The sequence below is a fragment of the Sparus aurata genome, chromosome 7, assembly GCF_900880675.1.
Source record: "Sparus aurata chromosome 7, fSpaAur1.1, whole genome shotgun sequence".
In the NCBI taxonomy this organism is placed as follows: Eukaryota; Metazoa; Chordata; class Actinopteri; order Spariformes; family Sparidae; genus Sparus; species Sparus aurata.
The window spans coordinates 8193500-8217023 of record NC_044193.1 but is presented as its reverse complement, the minus strand read 5'-3'; the positions used below and the strand labels follow the sequence as shown (position 1 = coordinate 8217023).

Genomic DNA, 23524 nt, shown 5'->3' with positions numbered 1-23524 from the left:
CATCCTCCTGCCTCCTACACGTTTGTTTTTTTGTTGTTTTGTTTTTTCCCCCCCCCCCTGATGCGATAGCTCCTCGCCGAATGGGTGACACTGTGATCACGGATGTCATACGACGCACGCTGTATTCTCCAAGACAGCAGAAGACTCGCTCGCCCATGTGACTACTGCCTCAAGGTTAACCTGTTACCATGGAGACAAGCAGGCCAATGAAAATTCAGCAGACGGTTGCGATGTTGACTGCAAGCTTTTTGTTTTAAGGGGTGACCTATTTTTTTTTTTCTCTCTCTCTCCCCCCCCCACCTCCCCACCTCACCCCCCACTTCTCCCTACACAGCTACTCAGACGCAGACCCTGCTACTCCGTGCACGTGCACACAGACGTTCACACTGATAAAAAAAACATGGGAAGGCTACTCACACACACACACACACACACACACACGTGCACGTACACACTCGTACTCCATGTGAAATGAGGTTGTAAGGTTGTACACAAAGAAGCGAGGGACAATAGAAGCAGATCTTAGCTGTAAAACAGAGAATATCACGCGTTTTTCTTGAAACAATCATCTCAGTTTGACCTGAAGTATATAAGTGCATACGTATATTTCTTGGTTTTTGATTGGACTGAAAAATCTACAGGCAGCTTTTTAAGATTATGGAGGAAAAAAAAGAGTCTGATCCGTCCGTAGTAGAAGGCCGAGTGAACTCTTAAGGGCGTCGACAGCGTCTCTGAATTTTTAAAAACACTATGAGATAAAACATCTTTTTTTTTTTAAAGTGCCACTTTATTACAAAAGTATAAACTTGACTGACATTTCATGAATAGTAATCTTGATATAAAACATTACAATCTTTTGCACTTAGCACTTAATTACACGCTTCTGAGTACAAGACCCTGTAGTCTGAATAGCAAACACACAACATTAGCTGCCACATTTAACTTAGCTGGGCTTTTTCCAAGAACACACCGTTAGCTTCATGGCTTCAAAAAACAACAAACAGAATACACTGAAAATTTACATTGCAGCTGTTTTTGCAGTTTTTCTGTGTCACAAGATAAGTCATTCCAAAACACAATTAAACGTAATAGAAAAAGATAGATTTCTTGACACTGATGATATATTTATTATTCTTTCTCTTTTGTAATGTACATACACATTGCATCAACATACAGTATAATCACATTGTTTTTTGTTTTTTTTTTGCGGGGGGGAATATTTGGTCGAATGGAAATCACCGTTACTGTCCAGGATCTGGATGCAATTTTTGAGTGTGTGTTTTCCTTCCGGGGTGATGCTCTGCTGCTTAGCGGGAAACCGTTTTGCTTCACATTTTTGTAATTTCTGCAATATTTTTAACACTGATAACAGAGAGAGAGAGAGGAGAGAGAGAGAGAAAGAGAGAGAGAGAGTTTATCATCGATGGAATGACGATGAGACATGAACGTTTGCTAATACACATCAGTTCTACTGTAGCTTTCCGAGCTGCACTATGGTGAAACCCAAGCAGATTCATATGACCACAAGGCGGGGGACTACGTAGATGGACGGTCCACAGGTATGAGTGAGGACTGAGCAAGAGAGGGGTGTGTGTTAGAGTGTGTGTGTGTGTGTGTGCGTGCGTGTGCGCAAGTGCGTGTAAGTGAGTGTGGCGGCGGGCGGATGAGTGGTCTGTCTCCACCTTTAGCACGTGAGCAGTTGTCTTTAGTCTTGATTCGTCTGTGCCGTGTGCGCGGCAGCCAAAGGGCGAGAGAGCGTTACCTCTCCTCTCTGCTGCACAGAGTCCCACTGAGCCAAAGACGTCCTCAATCTAACTGGCTTTGTGCTCTACAGAGAAATAAAGCAACACACTAATAAAAATAAATAAATAAACAACCAACGACGATAAAATCAAAATAAAAAACATTCATATAGAGGTACCACATGACAGTGCTTGATTTTTTGTTTTTGTTTTTGTTTGTTTTGTTTTTTTTTTCACTTTTTTAGCATGCAACTTGTAGCAGGCAAAGTGCAGAAACAGGATCAACAAAGTAAAACACTTCATTTACAGACGGCAGTGGAGACAGTGTTCAGTCCATGTAGGATGAAACGAAACATGACAGAGGGAAAGTATACGCTCGCTCTTTCAATACAATGATGGTCTAAATTAGTCGAAGCTTCGAGGAGGAATGCAAAATGTGTGCAATTTTTTTTCTTATAATACTCTCATAATTGATTCTCTTGGTCCCTGAGCTTTCAAGCATTTTGATTAGTAATTCATTCCTTTATATCATTTAGATGCCGTCCTGAATCACATCTTGACTAACTACAGGGAAGGCCTGCTCATGACAGACTAAGTGCTACCAAAAGATTTCACACAATGACGTGTCTTTCCCCCAAACAGGAGTCCTGCTATAGGACCAGGTAAACATCTATTTTTACCCGCTAGAATTGAGGAAGAATTTAGGCTTTTTACTTTATTGTGCTTTGCACATATGTATCAGTAAAATAGAAGTGCTACTGTCACCTACAGATTGCTCTGCAGTGGTCTTGTGCTCATTTATTATTCACTACCTTTGGATTCGTTATAAGGTTTATAGACTGGACTTTGTATTCAGCCCAGGTCATAACAGATCAACATTACTGCCCCAAGGCCTCCGAGCCTGTGAAAGGCATGATGTTATGACTTGAATGTAAACAGTATGTGTGGGTGAGCATGACAGGGGCTCAGCCGTCACTCCTCGTGGCGTTCGCTCAGCTCCTTGCGTTGGAAGGATAGGGGTCACAGTGCAGCCGCCACCTCAGAGCCCTGTTACATACATCTCCATGCCATCGTTGAAAGTGAAGATTGTGGTGGTGCTGGAGGTGGCGGAGCCCTGCTTCAGGTCGCCGATGCTCTCGTACAGGTTCTCCCCCGGCAGCAGCAGGGCTTTGGCAGGCAGGTGCTGTAACTTGGGGTTCTGCTGCGTCGGCGGCGGCGGCGGAGGCTGCTGCTGCTGCAAGGGCTGCTGGGCTTTCTTCCTCCTCGGCCGCAGGGTGGCACAAGTGTTGGGGGGCCTCTCCCGCTTCCAGGCACCTCCACCTTCCAGGTTCTCGTAGGCCAGATCGCACTCCTCCGTCCCGATGGACTCGTAGCAGTGGTCGTCAAGGGGCCCTCCGACCGCTTTGCCCTCCTGAAGGGCCCACGTCTGGGGTTTGACCACTACACTAAACCCCCCGTCCCGGTCTCGGTCCCGGTCACCACGACCCAAGGTCCGGAAGCCCTGGTTGCCTGGGGGAGACCCTGGCACAGCTCTCTTCTTCTTTCCTGGTTTGCACACCTTTGAGTACATCTCAGCCACCTGCAGGCAGACAACACATCACCGAGATTAGAGACAGAAAGGAAAGGAATACTTCAGGAGAGATAAATGAGGAGATCATCACCAGTCTTATGTGTGTAGGTTAAATATGAAGCTGGAGTCAGCAGCCAATTAGCATAGCTTAGCATACAAACTAGAAACAGGGTGAAGCAGATAACCTGGCTCTGTACAACGTCAACAATCGTCCCAAAGCAAAGTATACTTTAAGTTTACTTCCCAAAACACTGAATTATTCCTTTCATGTTTTTTTTTATTCCATCTGCTGCACAATAAAAAATAAAGACTTACAGCTCACATCACACAAACTGAGCAACGACGTGTGTCCTTCTCAGCTTCTGTCTATAAATGATGAAATCGAGTCAAACATCTGAAGCACACTGAACGTTATTTTTCATTCAGATTGTTGTAAGACTCTTGGAATACATCCAGGACAGCTCTACATTTATTGAACGACCTTCCACCAGGTATTTATATTGTTTATCTCAGCTTGAAGTGCTTCCTCAAGTAGCTACAGAGCACTGATGCTGTAAAACAACATGAAAAGATGTGTTGTGTGATATTGAAGTAACCTACATTTGAGGGGAAAACGGGGAACAGGGAGCTTCAACGCAGGAATTTAATATATAAACCGAGCGACAGACAGGAGAAGCACGCACACACTGACTCACCACAGCAGCAGACGGTTGTATATTCTCCACTGTGTGAGCACCCAACGGTCCCAGGACTTTATTTTGGTGCATGAGCATCTCCTCATCCTCTGGAGGCTTCCAGATGTACTGCTCTCCGTTGCCCATAAACATCACTTCCTGTCAGCAGCAACAAGAAATTACATTTAGGGCAGAGCTCATTATCATGCATGTCTTCTTTGAGTATTTGTGTTTTTAAAACCAGATCCAGTGGGGTTAATAAAAAGAAGAAAAATAGATAAATATGAACCACTTTAAACATGCAGTGAAGTGTCGTAGCACAGAGCTGCCATCAGACACATATTGGCTGGATTTCATAAAGCGTTGAATAGATTTTCCCTGGAAGGTGGAGCTTGAACGTGAGGAAGCGTGCGCTCTGTATTCTGGATGACTCAATTTCAACATGTTGCGTCATCCGCAAGAAAGTCAGTGGCGAGCAGCCCTGTGAGCAGACTGTGTACACATGTAAGCCTGTGAACTGTGCGTGTTATTGAACTCGGGTCACGGCAGAGAGCGGCGACCTCGCTGACCTCACGCGGGGCAGCAAATGGTCTCCCACTGTCACCTGGAAGGGAGCACAAAAGCCTCATACCCACATTATAAGCTGACAGTCCTCCTGCTGCGAACATATGGAGGGGGTGACACTGCCGAAAACAGAGATATCGCCAAGAACTCTTCGACAAATAAACACAGCTCGCTGCCCAGACTTCAGACGAACGTGCTAACATATCACAACACCGTCTGCGATGCAGCCGAGTGCAGAGAAAACTGCAACACCGGCACAATTACGATCCGTGTGGATCCTCCGCAGCATCATCAGGAAATCTGACAGAAAGATCCCGCTCGCTGTACCTGGACTACACGCCGCATATTAATACTGATGCTGACAAAGAACTACAGGATGAAACATCGCAAAGACATTTGTTACATGTCAGTGCAGCCGGCAACTGAGCCTGCCAATCGGACCTCAGGAAGACCAAACTGACGGACTGTCTGCGTTTAAACTCGGCTAAAGGCTCATTTAAGATCGTTTTACATACGAGAACAGGCGCGTCCGTTGGCGTGGATGTTGAGCGATACAACCACTAGGAGGCGCCACTCAGAGACAGCCACTTTTTCTTCGCTACCGTCATTGTCCTCCCAGTAACTGTCTGTCTCTGTGACCAGGAAAAGATGTTTAAAGTTTTCACCAGCTCACATTAGCCCTCCTCAAAAAGGTCCACCATTTTTAAAACTTCTTCCTCTTGTCTTGCGGCCGTGTCTTGCTAGGCTACACTGCTACGCTGCTCCCCGTGGCTATCGGAGGCACCGCTCTGTTGGTCTGTATCCGAAAGCTTTCAGAAAACGTGTAGAAATAAAGACGAAGTTAACGCAGAGCAATGACAGAAGGCTCCGTCCATGTCCATACGCAAATCTAACAATGAGCATAAATGAGCCTGAAGACTGGACGACAGACTCCAGCCTTGCATGGAAGAATGCAGCCATCAAGAGGCCGGTCCGTCAACGCAGAGGGGCAACAGCAACGACCACAGGGAAAATATAAAAAAAGTAGAGTGTCGTAGTTGACAAAAGATTTCTGCGGCTTCACAGCAAAACATTGTGTATATTGACTTGTTTTGAATCAACAGAACAATAACCGAAACATATATAATGGTTCCATACAGCTCGCCAGGCATAATCCAAGTCTCTGGAGGCAACAAGGTGCCAAATTTGATTGAAACGTTTGAGCACTCACTTCAGACGAGTCTTACGCTAACACTTTTAGCTCAGCAGCTACTATGAAGATTTCTGCTTTAAAATTGGTGTAAGTAACGTCTTTCCAATTCGATTTCAGATCTCGATATTTTCCAGAGATTTGGATTACGCCGGACCGTCTGTATGGAGCCGTTGAATGTTTCTGTTCTGTCGTTTTTCCACCATCCGCTTCAGTTGTTTGGGAGAATACTGCGACGCTGTTTTGCTGTGAAGCTCCAGAAATGTTTTTTGCGGCCCAAAAAAGCTTCACTCGCCTTTTCCATCTGTATTAGGGTGAGTAGATAATGACTCAATTTTCATTTTCAGGTGAAACTTGATCCTTCAATCTGGCTCGATGCTAAAAGCGACACAATCATGTCCTGAAAAATCTGCTGCCTTATCGTCAAATGCCACTATAACATAATTCCGTAGCACAAACATAACCTTCCTCTCGAAATGTGCGTGTGCCGACAGAACACTGATGTGAATCTGTGCTCACATTTATGGCGTGAAAACTACTCTGTATTTTTACTACTTACTTTACAACCCACAACCACAGATAAAAAATAAAAAGTGATTCTGTGATAAGTGTCCAGATTTGTAAAATTATAACTGGCTGCACGGCGTTTTGGCATCTGATAGCCTTCAAATTTACACATCTGAGAGTCAGTCTCTCTCTACCTGCATCAACACGCCCTGCAAAGCCCTGTGGGTTTTTTTTTTTTTTTTAACACAGAGCTATTTTAATCTTAATGCCTGCCAACAGCTCCAGTGATGCTAGCAGCTCTGTGAGATTGAACTCGGTTGGTGTTGTTCCCAGAACATCATAATTAATGTTGTTCCAGGACCATCATTGCAACGCAGCAGTCACGCGGTTGTGATGTCACAGCTTTGCGGCTCGTGTTGGTGGAGTTCCCGAGACATCATATTTCATGTCGCTCCAGGAATTCTATATTACGAAACTGGGACAAAGTCCACATCTGGAGCAAACTGTCAGTGGCTCAGTGGGTTAAGTGTAGAAGTTATAAAGTATATTTGAAAAAGGACAACTCCCCCCGTGTGTGTGTTCTTCCAGGCTACGCTACAACGTTGCAAAAACCCGATTGGTCAGTTTCAATAACAGTCCTGGAGTAACATTAACGTTTATGTGTCATGAACGACACCACTGCAGTGATATCAGGTTGTGCATACGTGAGCACGGTTGATCTTTGAGCTAAATGCTAATGTCAGCGTGCTCACTGTGGCAATGCTAACATGGTGATGTTACACAGTCAGTGTTCACTATCTAAATTTAGCAGGTTAGCGTGTTAACATTTGCTAATTAGCACTTACCACAAAGTGCAGCTGAGGCTGATGGGACGTCATTATTTGTGCAGGTCATAAACCGAAGTTTTAGACAAAAAACTAAAATGGATCGGTTGACTGTGAAAAGTCCGAAGGTCTTTTGTTATTACAGTTCATGGTGGGGGGTTTATATGACTTTATGTACCAGATTTCACGGCTATCCCTTTTGGATCTAAGCTATTTCATTAAGTGTCAACCTCATGGTGACATCAGAGGAGAGATCAGGGGATCATCCCAAAGTGTTTCGGTCCAGATGACTGACTGACAGACATCGCCATCCATTTTTAGGGCCTTCCTGGCAAGTCAGTGCATTGATTTAGTCTTGATCTGCTTTGTATGATCTCACCTCGGACCTCCGGAGAAAAAACTAACTACACGACTTAGCTGTTAACTTTCTCTCCCCTCCAGTCATCACTTCCGTCTGCCCAAAAAACTGAATCCTGTTCACCTCTACACGATGATGCTGTCCAGGCTGATCAGGAAGATGTGAAGCTATTGCCTTTGAATGACATCAAATAACAAAATGAATGGTTCTCAATTAAATTACATGTCACATATCACATGTTTTCTGCCCTTTTATCTAATCTCTTTCCATGAAAATAATCTAATCTAAAGACTTAATCTAATCCTTACCCACCCATAAAATAATCTCTCCATGACCTGTCACCTCAAAAGTTGCTTACACATGTATAAATAGCACAACAGATCATATTCACACAGCAGCCATTTTCACCTGGCAGCATTATTCCTCAGGGTGGGAAGCTTGAATGTTGTCGTCCTGCGTTCAAGTTACAAGTCGCGTAAACATAGAGAATCTGAAAAAATATCAGTTAACTACTCCCTGATTGATCAGGAAAAAAAAAATACAATAGATGGGTAAAATCCAGAGAGACATCGAGCCATGTTTCGAGGTGAAACAACGTTTGCTCACCCTGTTAGCTAACATTAGCAGGCAACCGCTTCTTAGCTAACGTTACCTTTGTATTATAATATGTCAGGAAAGGTTTTAGTTAACCGAACAGACATCTTGGATTGCATCTATTTGAACCTCGAAGTGAAACACTAATGTTAGCTAGGAAGTGGTTGAATGCTAACGTTAGTTAATGGGGCATCAAATATGTTGTTTTATTTTGAAATATGGCCCTCCAGATTTTCACTATAACCATCTTTTCAGTCGCCAATCAATCAGGAAGTAGTAACATGATAACAATTTGTCAGATTTCACCAGTTTAACCAACTTGGAACTAAGAAAACGCGACATGATCGCAGCATTAAAGCTTCTCGCCCCGTGCATGACTTCAAAAGAAAATGGCTGCCATGTGAAAAAGGTCTATGTTTAACTAAACTTATCCCAAACAAGAATAACTAAAACAATCTTTACATGAGTTTCATTTATTAGATTTCAGCTGTGTCTCGTGGTCTTCCTGCCTTGATCTGGTTTAACTACAGCACTATATCCATTGTATGAACTTTAAAGCTCAGAAACTGTTTTGTAAACATCATCAGATTAAAAAGAAAAGTTCCTCTACCAACCTTTGGGAATGATGGGACATTGAAGGCATCCACGTTTCTGCGGGGCAACTTCGTGCTGTGAGGGTGTGGTGGAGGAGGGGCGGGATGCGACGGCGGGGCGTGTCTTGGAGGCGGCGCCGGCGGCTCCCCCATATCCGTCCCGCTGTCCCTCTTCTGGGGCGCCTTGTCTGCCTTCCTCAGCTTCCGGACGCAGGCGTACTCGGCCGCCTCTGGTTGGTGAGGTGGAGTCATGACCTGGGCCTCTGGTTCGGGCAGCCCTCCTTCCACGTCCCCGTCTGGGTCAGGAGGAGCCGGGGTGTTGGCAGGGACTGCCGGAGGGGCCGGCGTGTCCGTCTGCCCGGCCCTGCCTACCATGGCGTAGAGGGCATCGTCAGTACGTGTGGTGGAGGAGCGTCGGCCCACTTCTGAGTAAGTGTGCTCTCCGTCCTCTCCAGTCCCAGAGGGGATCTGGGGAAGCTGCCTGCCTTGAGAACGGAGGTCAGAGTTAGACCGGCAGCTGAGCAGCAGCAGAAGGTCCATGCTTGCTGGACGTTTCTTTTTAGTTGCCTCTGCAAGGCAGATACAGGACGCCCACCAGAAAACAGAATTCACACACGTTTCCTCTCTCGCGCTGGACAATTCAACAAAGATATCTGAACGTGGACAAATCTCTCGCTGGTTCAGTAAAATCTGGAGCTGACAGTTAACTGGGAGCTGACGTGGATGTTTGAGAATATTGCGTCCAACTTGACTTCATTCCACTGCAGTGGAAGCAGGACAAACATGAAGCAGGACATATGCTTATATTCCTTCAAACGCTCTCAGGCTACTGTCACAGTGCCCACAAACACAGTTCCCTGTTGACTGTCAGTGATGGCGCTCCAGGACTCGTCTTGGCTCTCTGATTTCTGTCTTTGAGAGAGAGATGCATGTTCATAAATCGAGCCCGAACAGTCCAGTGGAATAAGGCTGAGCCGTGAATGCGATGTGAATTCTGTTTTAGGGTAAATTTCTCTTCCAAAGCATCCTTAAATTTTAATATAGAAAAGGTTTTGCATAAATTTAGGGCCGGATTAGAGACGGATCGCACGGAGAAAAATGCGTGGTGACACGTTTTATTGTTCGGAGATGATTTCCCTAAATGTTCATTTGTATTTTTAGGGGTTGTTTTTTGTTGACTGGCATTAATGAAAGCGGATGAAGCACAATCAGAACATGTTCCATTTATGTATTTGCTTGTCATGCCATTGATCTGCTGCGAAATCGACCAATTAATTCTCCATTTCACAGACACAAATATTGATTCTGTTAGTGTAGAAACGTTGTAGCTCAACTGTTTGCTTTTTTTATTTTCACGCTTTTAAATGAGCTGCGGGATTACAAACTTTCTACCCCTTTCGCTCAAAAATCTCTTTATTCCGATGGCGTCAAAAGTGCTTCGTCATGCAGCTGAAACAGGGAACCCGTCTGTTCGGATTCGTTAGGGGTCGATAACAAGGTTTTCACCAGGGTGGAGTGAGGTGGCGTTCAGAGCACACAGGTCAGGATTTGTATGTGAAAGATGGACTCACTTTTGCCATTGCAGTTCATCTTGTTCATCTCAGTGTCTGATTTGCTGATGGACCGCAGCTTCGACTGCCTGAGAATACCCTGACAACACAACACACACACACACACACACACACACACACAAAAGCCCGGTTAAACACTAATTAAGACTGAAGAGGTGTCCTCTGAATGATATTGTTCCCTGATGAATAGAGTTACTCCAGCTACCTCTGCAGCGAACACAAACACATAAAATCATGGAGGGGCAGCGTCGCCTGATACCTACCATGTCCATGAGACGGTGTTTTCCACCCTCGCCGGGAACATTGTGTGTCTTCCCCTTCCTGTGGTAAACACAACCGCTCTGTCACACAGGTTGACACTTACTACAGTGATGCACTTGTGTGTGTTTGAGTCATCGTCCATGTGTGTCTTAGTCATCTCGTGACTGTGCACGTGTGTGCGTGCATGAGAAGGACACACAGAGTATCTCTGCATGTGTGCGTGCCAGTGTAGAGAGTAACTGATTACATTTACTGAAGAGTAGTTTACTTGAGTACAATTTTGAAGCACAGTAATTGAGTATTTTCATGTACAAAATTATATATCAATCGTAATTTTTGTTTTAAATACTATAAAAATGCTTCTTATGTTATTAAAGCATTTTTCTTTATGTCTAGATGATTTTTAGGTCAGGACATCTCTGTAGCACCAAGAATGCTTCATTTATAATCATATATTATATTTGTCAGGTTTGTTGGGACACATTTTACGTTTATCAAAAGTTTGCAGCTCAAGTGCACAACTCAACGTTTTTAAACAGAACAGAAATAGTAAAGTAAGTTCATAATTAAAAATGTAAATCCTACATTTAATTGTAACTGAGTATTTTTTTTCTGAAGTAAAGGATTTCCACTATTGTTGTGTGCATGTGTAAACAGTGTGTATGTGTATGTGTGTGTGTGGTCATGCATGTGTGCACAGTGCGTGCTCTCACCTCTGGCAGCCCACGCAGAGCACCACGATGAGGATCGTGACAACAAAGGCTGAGGCAGCAGCGATAGCACCCAGCAGCAGGACCTTGCCGTAGGGAGGAGCCGTGAAGTTCAGCCCGTCCTGCATGGAGGCCATGTGGGAGCGCTGGCGCTCACTTGCTCTCACACACTCACACTCACACCCTTACAACTCATGCACGCAGGGAAGTGCCACGGTGTCACTGGGATCTGCAGGCAAAGAGTGGTGCTTCATTACAAAATTATCTAACCTTTACAAAACATTAAGTAGGTTAACAAAGCAGCGGAACCAGAAGGAAAATATTCACGGTGGAGGGAGCAGAGGGGGGCCAGCAGTTTGAAAAAGAGGAAACGTGAGAATTCCCATCCAGCGCTGAAGCAGTGAAGTGAACAGACATTATGCCTCCGGCATGTGCTTCTGCTTTACCTTGTCTGAAGGATTACTGAGCTTTGTGTGTCACACTTACATAGACATCAACATTATATCTGTTCACCAACAAAGATTTTGAGGTATCTAGGTCTACACAGCATGAAAGTGAGCCTGCACCTGAAAGTAATCCAACAGTTATACATTTAAAAGCGGCTCCATAATGAAAAAGTATATATGAAAACACAGAGAATCAACTGCTCATCTGTTTGTCAGGTAGCTGCTACAATTCATGGGAGTAAATACAAATCTCCTGTGGTTTTAACCAGTCAAATAAGAACAAACATACATATTGAGGAGGTACAATGAGTCACAGAGAGGCTGAACATGCCGGCAGCCAGTTGAGCCTGAACCACTGAAGGAGACGAGTATGAAAGCAGAGCGAGCCGACAGAAACATATTTCCTGCTTCTTCTCTGCTCCACGCCGCTTGCCAGACAATTTCACATTTGGCAGTGTAATATGTTTCAAATAAACAATAAAAACAAAGAGCTGTAACAGAAAGACCAAACAAGCCTGTTCTAATCTCTGTCAAATCACGCCATCTGTCTGCTGTGACTGTGTGTTTCCATGTGTGTTTATTATGTGTGTGTCGCTTGTCCATCAGCCACAGCGAGAACTGAATGGCAGCCTGAGGGAGTCGTGTCAAAGTGAAGTTTTCGATGTGAAACTTTGAGTTTGCGTCTGATCCGAGTGTCTCGCATGTGTTTGTTCAGTTTCGAACAACACATTCAGACAAAACTCTTCCTCCCTCGTCCTCGCTAATGATTCAATCTGAGACTTTAAACAACGTGCTTTAGGAATGGATTCCACATAGATCCTTTGCTTCCAGGCAGAATTAATTCTTCAGATAACCATTTGCTGTAGCCTGGTGAACAATGTGTGTCTTCTCTGACTGTTTGCTAAATCATGGACCCCTTAAGACTACGGTCGTTGTTGTTTTTTAGGAGAAAACTACCACATTATTGGGCGCTCTGTCCACATACAGCAAACATGTCAATCTGGAGCAGCTCAAATGACTTGCTGGTACGTTTTTCTTCATTCTAGCCTCTTCTACACTAAAATAATCGGCTCATGACCTTGTGATTTAAGTAAAGGATAGTGCCCGACGAGGCGTTCATTATCAGGAATTAATGGACGATGGGGAGGCCAGAACTGTGCAACGCGGCAAAAGACGGTTGCCTCCCACTTATACGATGGCCACTTGCCAAAGAAAAGACCATTATTTTTTATTTTCATGCGTTTCTGCGATCAAAGTATAACGTCAAGCAATTATTCCGTTTCCCTGCCAACATCTGAGATTTTACTTTAAGTTGGAACAATCACACATAAGTTGATGGAGGTTCTCAGTCTTCCAGGTCATTCTTAGTGCCGTATCGTAGGCAACTGGATGTGTTTCATTTCCCTGAAGACGTTTCACCTCTCATCCAAGAGGCTTCTTCAGTTCTAACAAACTGGGGAGGAGTTGCCAGGCTTTTAAACCCTGTGTGGGAGTGTCCTTACAGAGTCCTTAAGGACACGTGCGAGCTCTGAGTTTGGACTCTGGGTCGTTGTGGCCCTAACGACTCTGAAATCATGAGAGGTGAAACGTCTTCAAGAAACTGAAACACATCCAGTTGCCTACGATACGGCACATGGGATCATAAATAAGGTTCTTACGCAACGGAGAAGTTGTTCAGCAGCGGGAGATACTCTGCTCACTCACCCTTTGGCTCAGCTGTTATCCAGAAAGCAAGATTGAGTCAATAACACTGCGTAAGGTTGACAAACAGACTATTGCTAATAGTAATCTGAGGCCATAAAAAGTATTGGAGAAACATGTCGGATGAAAAGTGATAGATCGTACTCACACGGCAGCCATTTAGGAAGCTCAAACGTAGTGTTTCAGATTGCAAGTCCTTTAAAGGAAGGGAACCTGACAAACTGTTATCATTTCACCGAGTCCTGATTGATCAGACACCGAAAAGACAATTGATAGTGAAAATCCAGCGGGACATCGGGCTACAATTCAAGGTAAAACAACATATTTGTTAACCTGTTAGACAACAGCTAACGCCAGCTTTCAAACACCTCCTAGACCGGTAAGGCGTAAAACCAAATCTAAAATATCTGAGCACATCTTGGACACAGTTGTTTAACACTGGATGTAATCCAACAGTAATGTTAGTGAAGGAGATAAGGTTAGCTTACGGCTTATCGAATATGTTGTTTTTCCTTTTCAATATTCATGATCGTTAACCTTCTGATTGATCAGGAATTGGGATGACATTTTAACAATGTGTCGGATTCCCTGCGTTTATTCCACTCGCCACCTGGAACTCAGCAGCGTGACAGCATCCCAGCAATTGAGCTTCTCACCCTGAGAAAATGGCCGCCGTTTAAATATGGTTGATCGATCACCTAACTGTTGAGCTTTATAAATGTCTGTTTAAATTAATGTCAAAGAGTTGTGGTGGTATTTTGGTGTGAACCGAAGTTGTGGACTGGCAGACAGTCCGACATCTGCTGGCATGTCCGTCAGTGGTCTGTTTACCAGAGCCGACGTACACAGATGTGCTCAAAGCTGCGTTGTGAAAAACATCACCAGTCTTGGTCTAATGCACTTTTGATCAAAACATTAGATAGTCACTCTGATCTGACTTCTCGGGTAAACTTCAAAGTGTTTTTTTTTACCAAGGGTTTTACTGTTTTGACCACAGACGGAAGAGGGAAATAAAGAAACTAGCTTCTTCAAAAGAAAAAGAGTCCTGTGGAATTTCTTTTACTGAAGGATATTCTGTGTTATTGTTAACAACAGTTAACCCTGAAGGTCCGTCTGCACACATAAAGGAAGCAGTCCAGTGAACAAGCAGGTACGACATGTCACACATTGTGCCATCAGTGAGAGACATGGGAGTCCAACTGAAACCTCATTAAGTGATCCTTTGTTGTTTGTATTGCTAAAAATCTTTATTAAAAGGGATAAAGGTCCTTGGGGAAATATCAGAAATGATCCTTTCCGTCTCAGATGGTTGGAGGGGGCGTCAGTGTGTTGGCTTGACAGCCGCTGGCAGGCTGAACACCAGCAGGGGAACTAGAGGCGAAGTAAACAAACTTGTGCTGAAGCCAACTTGTCTCGAGAAGATATTTGTAGTCATGTCTCGCCTAAAATAAGTTGTTACAGAGGTGGTTTAGTCTACTGGTGTATCTTTTTTTTTTAAAGATTTTTCTGGCATAGACACCTTTATTAAGCAGTAGACAGATAGGAAATATGGGAGAGAGAGAGAGGGGGATGTGACATGCAGCAAAGGACCTTCAGTCGGAATTGAACCAGGGTCGACTGCATATGTGGCATGCGCTCTAACCACTCGACCACCTGCGTGCTTACTGGTGTATCTTTAGCAACATGGACGCTACTGATTCAATATAGTAACACTATAACAATACTTTGGACAGCAGTGTGTCTCCATGGTCGTCTGGTTCATCCATGACTACACTTCGAAAGGTGGCACTACACTGTAGAGTATATAGTTGAGTGAATATTATAGATCCAAGACCAAACTGACATGAGGGGACAAGAAAAAAAGGCACATTTACAGAACCGTCTGTTTCTTTAGCACCATGGGCAACGCATTAGATTTAACAACACACGGCACAGTTAGGCTTCTGATATTTCAGAGCCTAAATCAGGGCTTTAGATTCTGTTTAACCTCAGTCAGATAGAGGATCAATCAATCAGGTTGTTCATCCAAACAACCCCTCTGCCCATGCACGCTCTCTGCAACTAGGGGATGAAGGTGGGATGGAATTTAGCTAACAAGGGGGATCATGTCGTCTACTGGTGGTACTGAAGAGTTTGGTCCACATGTGATACTTGCAGACGCATTTAGAGGCTGTTAAATATTTAGCTAATTGGCTATGGAGCCTGCAAACTGATGTTAGCAGTGCACTTTGCTCAGAGAGGAGAGGGGGAAGAGAATCGAGAGAACCAGCGTCTCTGGTGAGTGCTGAGTTTAGTGAAGGATGACCTGAAATCAAACACGCTGACGCAGTAGGGAGTGGCAGCAGGCGATCAGAAAACACACGTTATCTTGAGTGAACATGTGGATTTCTCTGGGTTTGAATGCTGTTGGAAACATTTGGGATGATATAAGTCCAAAACTCAAAAATATATAATAAAGGTCTAGTTGTTTTTAGACGAAGAAGAGGAACATCTGTCAGTGGAGGCGTGGCCTGTTAGAGCTATAATATCCCCCTTTAGATCAATAAAATCAGCACTGTTGGATTCAATGATCTACGCTGACTGAAGCTTTACCCATGTGGAACTTTTCCCTCAATCTTTTATTTGCTTTCTTTGTGAAGGTTTCTTCTCCAGAATACAATATTTGACTTTCACTATTTTATGTGTTTGCTTTTCTATTGTAACAGGCAGAGTACGGATGGGACAGTTTATCAGGCTCTGCACAAGAAAGGTTCACAGGCATTGGGTTGATTTGCATTTCTTGTTTGCAGATCCAGCTTTGAACCCAGCTGTTCTCTGCATGAAATCCAATATGCACCAAATTTCACACTCGGACGTCTCGGTGGTTCTCCTGCACGCCCGCTTGTAGTTTTTCTTTGTGAGTTCGGGGCGTCCTGACCGGAAGACGACTGCTTTGTTTCCAAATTCAAATTAGCGCCATGCCAATTCTTGTTAATATGATCTATCAATAAGTCATGTTTTCATACGCCGGATATCCAACATAATTATACACTTCTTTGAGCATGTCTTCGGGAAGTGACAGCGGCAGTGAACATGTTTTCCCAGCACGTCTATCAAAACTGTTTTGGTGTATTTTAACAGCAGCCAGCAAACATTTCGCAGACTGCGACCTGCTTTTAATGCCACTAATTTATCCAACTGCGCTTCGACTTCACTTCCCGAGCGAGCGGTGTGAAATGTTACGCTGGACTTAAAGGAACCATATGCACCTGTGACGCCGTGATAATTTGAATTACAGTAGCAACGGCGTCAGTGTAATTATATCTGTGCTGATTTGACAAACAGAGCTGAGGAGCGGAGACGGAAAGGGTAATGAGAGGGGAAAGGTGTAGGTGTGGAGGAAAAGAAAGGAGAGCGAGGAGGGGAGGAAGACATGCGTGGGAGTTCTCGTGGCAGGTGTTTGAAGACGCTGAAAGCAGATGATGAGAAGAAGCTGTCACATTTCCCAACAAGGTTTTCCCGGCCTTCTCCCTTTGCCTTCCCTGTCTCAATGAGTGTTGTCCACACCTCCCCACCCATTCTTCTCTTTCTCCCTCTATCCCCCTGCCTCCGCCTGCGGTGTTCAGCCAGAGTGACGCCTCAGCACTGCAGTGTAATCTCTGGCCCTAGAGCTGCCTCGTCAGAGCCAACCAATTGGACGTAGTGCTCAGAGCAAGAGCAAGAAGCGGTCCTCCCCCGGCTGCTTTTCTGCTAAACAAAGCCCCCCTCCACCTCAGCTTCAGAGAGCCCCCCCCCCGCCTGTGGTGCTCAGTGTGCTCGTTACAAACTACCAGCGAATACCTGCAGGTGCAGATTTGCCAGGTGTTGCCACGACCATGTATCACGGGCCAGACGGCTACTTTCACCAAGAGGGACGAGGAGACCGGAGCATCATCGATCATTAGTACGTGCTTTCTTCAGTGATTCACATGTAGCGTATGTTCAGTTAAAGCAAAGTAGAAGTTCATTCTTTACCTTTAGGAACGGTGTACGCACCAACATCAGCAAATTAAGACGTTAAGATGTTTTTGAGAAGTTTAGGTTATTTTGCTGCATCTTGAAAAGAAATTCCTTCACTACCTCCACCGAGGAGGTTTAGTTTTCACGCTTGTCCGGCTGTTTGTTGGTTTGTCAGCAGGATTACACAAAAACTAGAGAACGGATTTCCACAAAACTTGGTGGGACAATGCGTCTCAGCCCAGAATAGACCAAAAGAACCTTTGGTGCTGATCCGGAAAACGGGATGGATCCATCTCACTTTTCAACATTTTTGTTGATTTTCTCAGGGCGTAATACAGGAATCCCGATGAAAAAAGTCAGGTTTGATGCAGATACGAGATCTGGTGATCGATGATGGGTGGTTTGGAGTTTGGAGTGATACAGGGTCATCGAGTTTGATATTGAATGAGATGTGACTGAATTAAAGGGGATTGTTGAGCCTTGGCAGAGGTATACAATCTACTGAGTGTTGTTCTAGCTCCTTGTTTATTTCTTTCTCTTCTTCAGTCAGTGGAAAAACAGAAAAGTAGGACTGGTGACTTGCAGTTTATCAGAAACTAGTCAAAGTGAATGATCGTCACAGTTTCCTAAAGCCAAAGACGATGTGGACAAATGAACTGGTTTGTTCGAACACGATCATTAATTTTTAATCACATAAGACAAAGAAAGACATCAGAATCTCACTCATGACCAGCTGGAACTGAGGAATTTGGGGCATTTTTATGGATCAGACGATTGTTGGAGATGATGTGAGGCACACTGATGATCACGTGACACAAAAAGAATTTCCCAAAAGATAATTAACAAAACTATCAAATGAGGAATCAAATGTGTGTTGTTTTTGTTTATCAAATAATCAATGAATCTACTTATCAGCAGACGTGACAGGTGAGTGAAGGAGTGGATGAAAGTTTAATTTACAAAATGATACAACATGGATGAAGATTTGTCCGTTAACTGATCAGTCTGATTGGAAGATGAATCCACTACTACGATTAGTTATTTGTTGATTTGCATTTTTCAAGCTACATCGCTTTAAACTGTGAAAGGGCTTCAACAACTCGCAGCTGTTTTCACGATGGACTCGTCTGTTGTTTTTACTATTAATGGAGAAAAGACTGGACGATGTTTTTGTCTGAAAAATGATTTAAATGATTAATCGATTAGGGGTTGATAGATGACAGCCTGGCTGATCATCTGGGTTTGTTTTTGTGTCCAATTGCGGATAAATAAAGTTAATTCATTTGAAAATAAAATACTTTTGCTCTGATGGCAGCAGGAATACGCAAGTAAAATACCTCAACATTTAAGTACTTGAGTGAACTGAATGTGGTCACATTCCATCACTGTCTATTCTAAGTTTTAACGCAGAGATTTTTTTATTTTTGACCGCAAATGTACATCGGCTGCAAGTATCAGTTGTTCCTCTCCTTGATTACAAGTGATCGGTATCGATATTTAGCCAGAACAAACATGTCGGTACATCCCTGTAATCCATCATCATCCAAATAGTTTCCAATGAATTTTCTTTCTTTTGACAGACAATTGTTTGAGCTTGAATGTGAGACTTTTTGTTTTCTCGTCTTACGTTAGAGTCAATAGATTCTCTTTACATCTCAAACTGTTCATCAGAGAATACAAGACGTATGAAGACATTGTCTCATTGGATTTTTTTTACAGTTTTCTTGTGTTTTATTAAATACTAAAAGATGTTTTAATTAATCAGGAGCGTAATGGTTGGACGCAGTCGTAAATGGCGGAAACACATCACCTGTTGACTTCGATCTGACCTGATCACTTAAATACCTTCAGTGTAAAAACATGCTGTGTGAAATATTTGGCTTAAAATTCAACGAAAACAAATGACTGATTTCTTTTTTAAAACAAACTCTCCTCCCCCTCTGAACGTTCCAAAACACGTGGATGGTTTCCGCTCACGGCACCTGACGAGGCCACGAAGTCAAACAAGGAATTATGCTGTAATCCTCATGAAAAATACATTCGCAGGAACACATTTAGCCCTACAGTTGTTGCAATTAACACCGGTAGGCTTATAATTTTCTAGGAACATGCGCTGCATTTACATGCGTGTTCATAATTAATAACACTGGAGCTGCTTTTCTTTTTTTTTTTCAGCAAACCCTGCCAGCCTGCCAGCCGGCCGTGGCCTCTGTGCCGAATCTGCTCAGGTTTTGATAAACCACCTGGGAGTTCATGTGGAGCAAAAACCTCACCCTCTGTGTGACACAAATAACAGCAATGTGTGTGTGTGTGTGTGTGTGTGTGTGTGAGGGAGAGGGAGAGAGATGGGGGGAGAGAGAGGAGGCTGCTATTGTGTGAGAATGTGAATTAGGTCAAATGTTTGCTTGCAACAACGATTAACCATGCCCCTGTGAGGAAGAAAGCTGAGGCTCTGTCTTTATCTGTGCGACGCTGGCCTCTGATACAAACAGCGGCTGACATTATTCACAGCGAATTAAAGAATAATTATGATGTCTTCTTCTGATCACATTACTCACAACCCTTCTTCTTTTCTATCTTTCTTTCTATCCTCTTTCCCCCCTCCCTCCCTCCCTCCCTCCCCCCAGCTGCTCTGACAGAATGAGGGACCTTGAAAACAGGCAGAACAACAACACAGATTGCTGAAAGTTTCAAAAATGGATTCATCCACATCACCATCATCATCATCATCGCAGTGGTGTTTTTACGCTTCGGTGGGATAAAGGATAAAAGAATGGAGGGCTCGTGTGTCAGTGTGTGTGCGTGTGTGTGTGTGTGTGTGTGTGTGTGTGTGTGTGTGTGTGTCAGGGGAGGTTGGATGTATGTGGCTCATGATGGCACCCACTCAGCAGGCATCAATCACACGCTGGGTGACGGTTCGGCTGCCCGGCTCGCCGCGCCTCTGGGCTCTGACACCTCCAACTGCAGTGATGCTGACAACAGGTTACCAACCAACTACTCAGATGAAGCTGAGGCAGGGAGGAGGAGGGAGGGGGGGGGGAGAAAAAAACGTGAAGGGTGTGATGTGTGCAGGTGGAGGCTATAGGCGGCCATAGAGAGAAGGACAGAATGAGGGATTTCGAGCTGATGCAGTGTGCTGGGTTTTTTTTTTTTTATCATGTTTCATTAAGCCTGTAGAGCCTGAGATATTTTTTTTTTCACCCCCCTCTCCATCTCTCTCTCCATCTCTCTCTCTCTCTCTCCTCCTTTTCTTTCTCTAATCATCAAAGCGTTTCCGATTCATTTCCAGATCAAAGTGGGGATGGTAAAGGATGTTGTGTCCCTGAGGTCAGCTGGCAACTTACACGACAAAGCCAGTCCACCTCCTCCCCCCCCCCCCCCCCCCCCCCCCCACACCCCCTATTTATGAGTAAGGGAGGGGAGGGGAGGGGTGCAAATGTTAACGGAAGGTCTGACGTTAATTATCTTTATGCTTCACTGTCGGGCGCAGAGCAAACGCGTGATTGGAGGCTCCCTGCGCCTTCCTCGCGTCAAATCACAATGAAGTTCTCTGATCAAATCCGCTCATTTCGGGGCTTAAATCGCCAACATAGAAAAAAAATTAAAAAAGGGGGCGATGCAGTGAGGCTGAGGTGGGCTGCACACGTGTCTGTGTGTTAAATGTATGACCGGAGCAGATGAAGAGGGGGGGAAAACAGGCAGGCAGGCAGGGCGAGCACAAAGGAAAGCAGCCAAAGCGCGCACGGCTTCATCCCCCCTGGCTCAGAAATAAAAAGGATGCCGTGCGCCGACTGCGTGTGCGGCTTATCGAACGGGATCTATAGGCACATATGAATGACCCCCCCACCCTCCCTCCCTTTCCTCTCCCCCCTCCATGCCTCCCTCCCTCCAGCCTGTCACATAGCCACAGGCACAGAGCATTGCGCTATAGCATCCCTGTACTCACTCAGCTCGGAGATTTTGGGAGGCGCAGCGTCAACCCTGGTCGCGTCCTTCTGCTTCCACACGGACCAGCCGCTGCCCGCGAGCATAATCAATCAAAGGCGATAACTTGGCGTTCTTGGGCTTCACGGAACACGAATGCAGCATATTGCATGTGACATCCTCTGCGCGCCCGCTGACCCGCTTGTGCGCCCCGTCCCTGCGCTCCTCCGCTCCCCAGCCAGAAGGGAGGCTGGGAAGAGTCCGACCTGCCGCCGCTGGATGTCCAATATTACCTCCAAGTGCCAGGGTTTCTCCTCCACAGTCCCTCAAGCCCCCTCCATCTGTACTCGCATCCCCTCGGCTCGGCTACTGTGCTTCCATGTGACACAGGCAGAGCTGGAGACCCCCCAATTTTTAGTTCGCCTTTTGATTCTAGCGTCATCCCTCGGAAGGACGGGGAAGTGCGGGTGGAGCTGTCAAATGAGCGGGGCTGACTCCGGCTCAGGAGGATGTTTCTCAAAGCCTGCTAAAGGTGCATGAAGCGCATCAGGAGCTATTAGAGTGATGCAATCAGCGCGACCGCAGTCTGAATCACAGCCAGCTCCTACTTTTACGCGCGGACCGTAAAGATCAACCAGTCTGAATTATTGTTATTAAATGTTTTCAATTATTTTTGTTGTATTTAAAAGTGAATATTTTCTGAAACATCTGGTTGACATGAAACCAGCATGTGATCTTTTTACACTGACTTTATTATAATATAGAAGTAAAAAAAAAGGTTCATCAGAGAGACAACAGGTCAAACTGCTGCTCTCCGAACATGAGAGAGAGTTTTTAAAGTGAAAACACAAAAAACTTCAGCCGCTCTTAACTCACCCTGACCCCTCGGCTCAGAGACATCCTGACATGTTGTCTTCTTCATCTCCTCTACAACACAGTTTAAATGTTGTAAACATGTAAAAGTGCTCCACTGTTGTCTTGTTCTTCATCCTGTTTTAACCTCGCCACTCTCTCGCACCTTTAAAGCCCCCCTAAACCCTCCACCTCTCTAACACCACCTGCTGACGACTTGCGGGCATTGCTGGAGAGAGAAACCACCTATCAGGTTGCAGGAGACGGTGTTGCTGTATGAGGGTCAATCCATGCCACAGCGAGGGTGAAAAACAGAGGAGTAATATAATTAAGAGAGAAAGAAAAAGTTAAAAAAGTGAGAATTCTGGTTAACACGTCTAAACGAGACTTTTGTTGAGTTGTTTGTTTACATCATCACACGTGTTTTGCCTGTCGCTGAATCTTCTGGGGAAGGAAGTCGTAAACGTAACAGGAATAAAACTAAAACCTTGATTCACATAAGGTAGATTTTCATCATCAGTGGTGGTTGTTTAAAGGGATAGTTCATGTCTTTTGATGGGGGGGTTGTATGAGGTGCTCACCTGTAGTCAGTGTGTTACCTGCAGTAGGTGACCGTCAGCGCTCCCTCTGGAGCAGCAGCTCGTAGCAGCGACAGGGAAGCAGAACATCGTGCTGCTAAACAAAACAACAGCGAGACCCACCTATAAAAGATAATAATATTAGTGATATGCCTTAATGCCGTGTTCACCACCAGGGAAGCACGTTTGACAGCAAGATCATTTGCCCCAAAAAGCCAGATTACTTTAATGTATGTTAGTAAGCGAGCAAGTCGCTGGTGTGTGTCTAAGTATTTGAATTCAGGTCGACACTCACTAAACTCAGCACTCACCAGAGAGTCCGGTTCCCTCCCCGCCGTCCGCCTCTCCTCCTCGTAACATTACGCTCACGAAGTAAAGTAATTTCTTCTCCAGCCCCAGTCAGCAGTCGGCATCACAGAACAGAAACACCCGATAACAGAGGTCACCTCGACGGATTGCTGCTGTATATAAAACCACGATAAGTGCAGCTTTAAACGCAATTATAACTTAAAACAGAATCAACTACCTCTTATCTTCACCAAACAAATCTTACAATCTAACAAGACTAACACAAGGAATCATTGCCGGACCCTTGGAATAACAACCTCAGCCTGAAGCAGCAAAAACAAGCACTTTTGGTTGACGTTGCGGATGACTCAAAGGATCACATTGCAGCGAATCGACAGGAACCGTTCATAAAACTCTCACCAAAGATTCAGCAGACGCACAATGTCTCACTCTGTAGTTAAAACGGTGCGTTCAAGACACAGCACCTAAAAGGGTGATACAGCAATGCACCATATGGGAAAAATAAAGTGATTTTTGAAAATGAAAGTGTGTAAACCTGTTCTACGAGGACCCTCAAACACAAGAATGAACCTGAAATTT

The 23524-nt window shown here is 44.6% G+C and overlaps 1 protein-coding gene across 5 annotated transcripts; it reads right to left on the bottom strand.

Annotated features, from left to right (window-relative positions):
- Nucleotides 1-1103: 1103 nt before the first annotated feature.
- On the bottom strand, nt 1104-22210 carry LOC115585047 (uncharacterized). 5 transcript variants are annotated; one of them, XM_030423078.1, is made up of 8 exons: nt 22083-22210; nt 11161-11386; nt 10450-10507; nt 10187-10265; nt 8637-9100; nt 7489-7602; nt 4008-4145; nt 1104-3321 (listed from the first exon to the last, which is right to left on the bottom strand). In XM_030423078.1, the coding sequence occupies exons 2-8, from the start codon at nt 11292-11294 to the stop codon at nt 2782-2784; spliced, it is 1527 nt and encodes a 508-aa protein (XP_030278938.1). In that variant the 5' UTR covers nt 11295-11386; nt 22083-22210; the 3' UTR covers nt 1104-2781. The 5 variants fall into 5 exon arrangements, with proteins under 5 accessions (XP_030278938.1, XP_030278942.1, XP_030278937.1 ...); XM_030423082.1 differs by lacking the exon at nt 22083-22210 and adding an exon at nt 21229-21715 and having other exon boundaries at nt 8637-8983; XM_030423077.1 differs by lacking the exon at nt 22083-22210 and adding an exon at nt 21229-21713.
- Between the last annotated feature and the right edge of the window lie 1314 nt (nt 22211-23524).

Coding starts and splice junctions, on each gene's coding strand:
- LOC115585047 (XM_030423078.1), bottom strand. CDS start 11,294: ATGGCCTCCATGCAGGACGGGCTGAACTTCACGGCTCCTCCCTACGGC. Junction 10,508..11,160: donor CTCTGCGTGGGCTGCCAGAG/GTGAGAGCACGC, acceptor TGTTTACCACAG/GAAGGGGAAGACACACAATG. Junction 10,266..10,449: donor AACACCGTCTCATGGACATG/GTAGGTATCAGG, acceptor TTGTGTTGTCAG/GGTATTCTCAGGCAGTCGAA.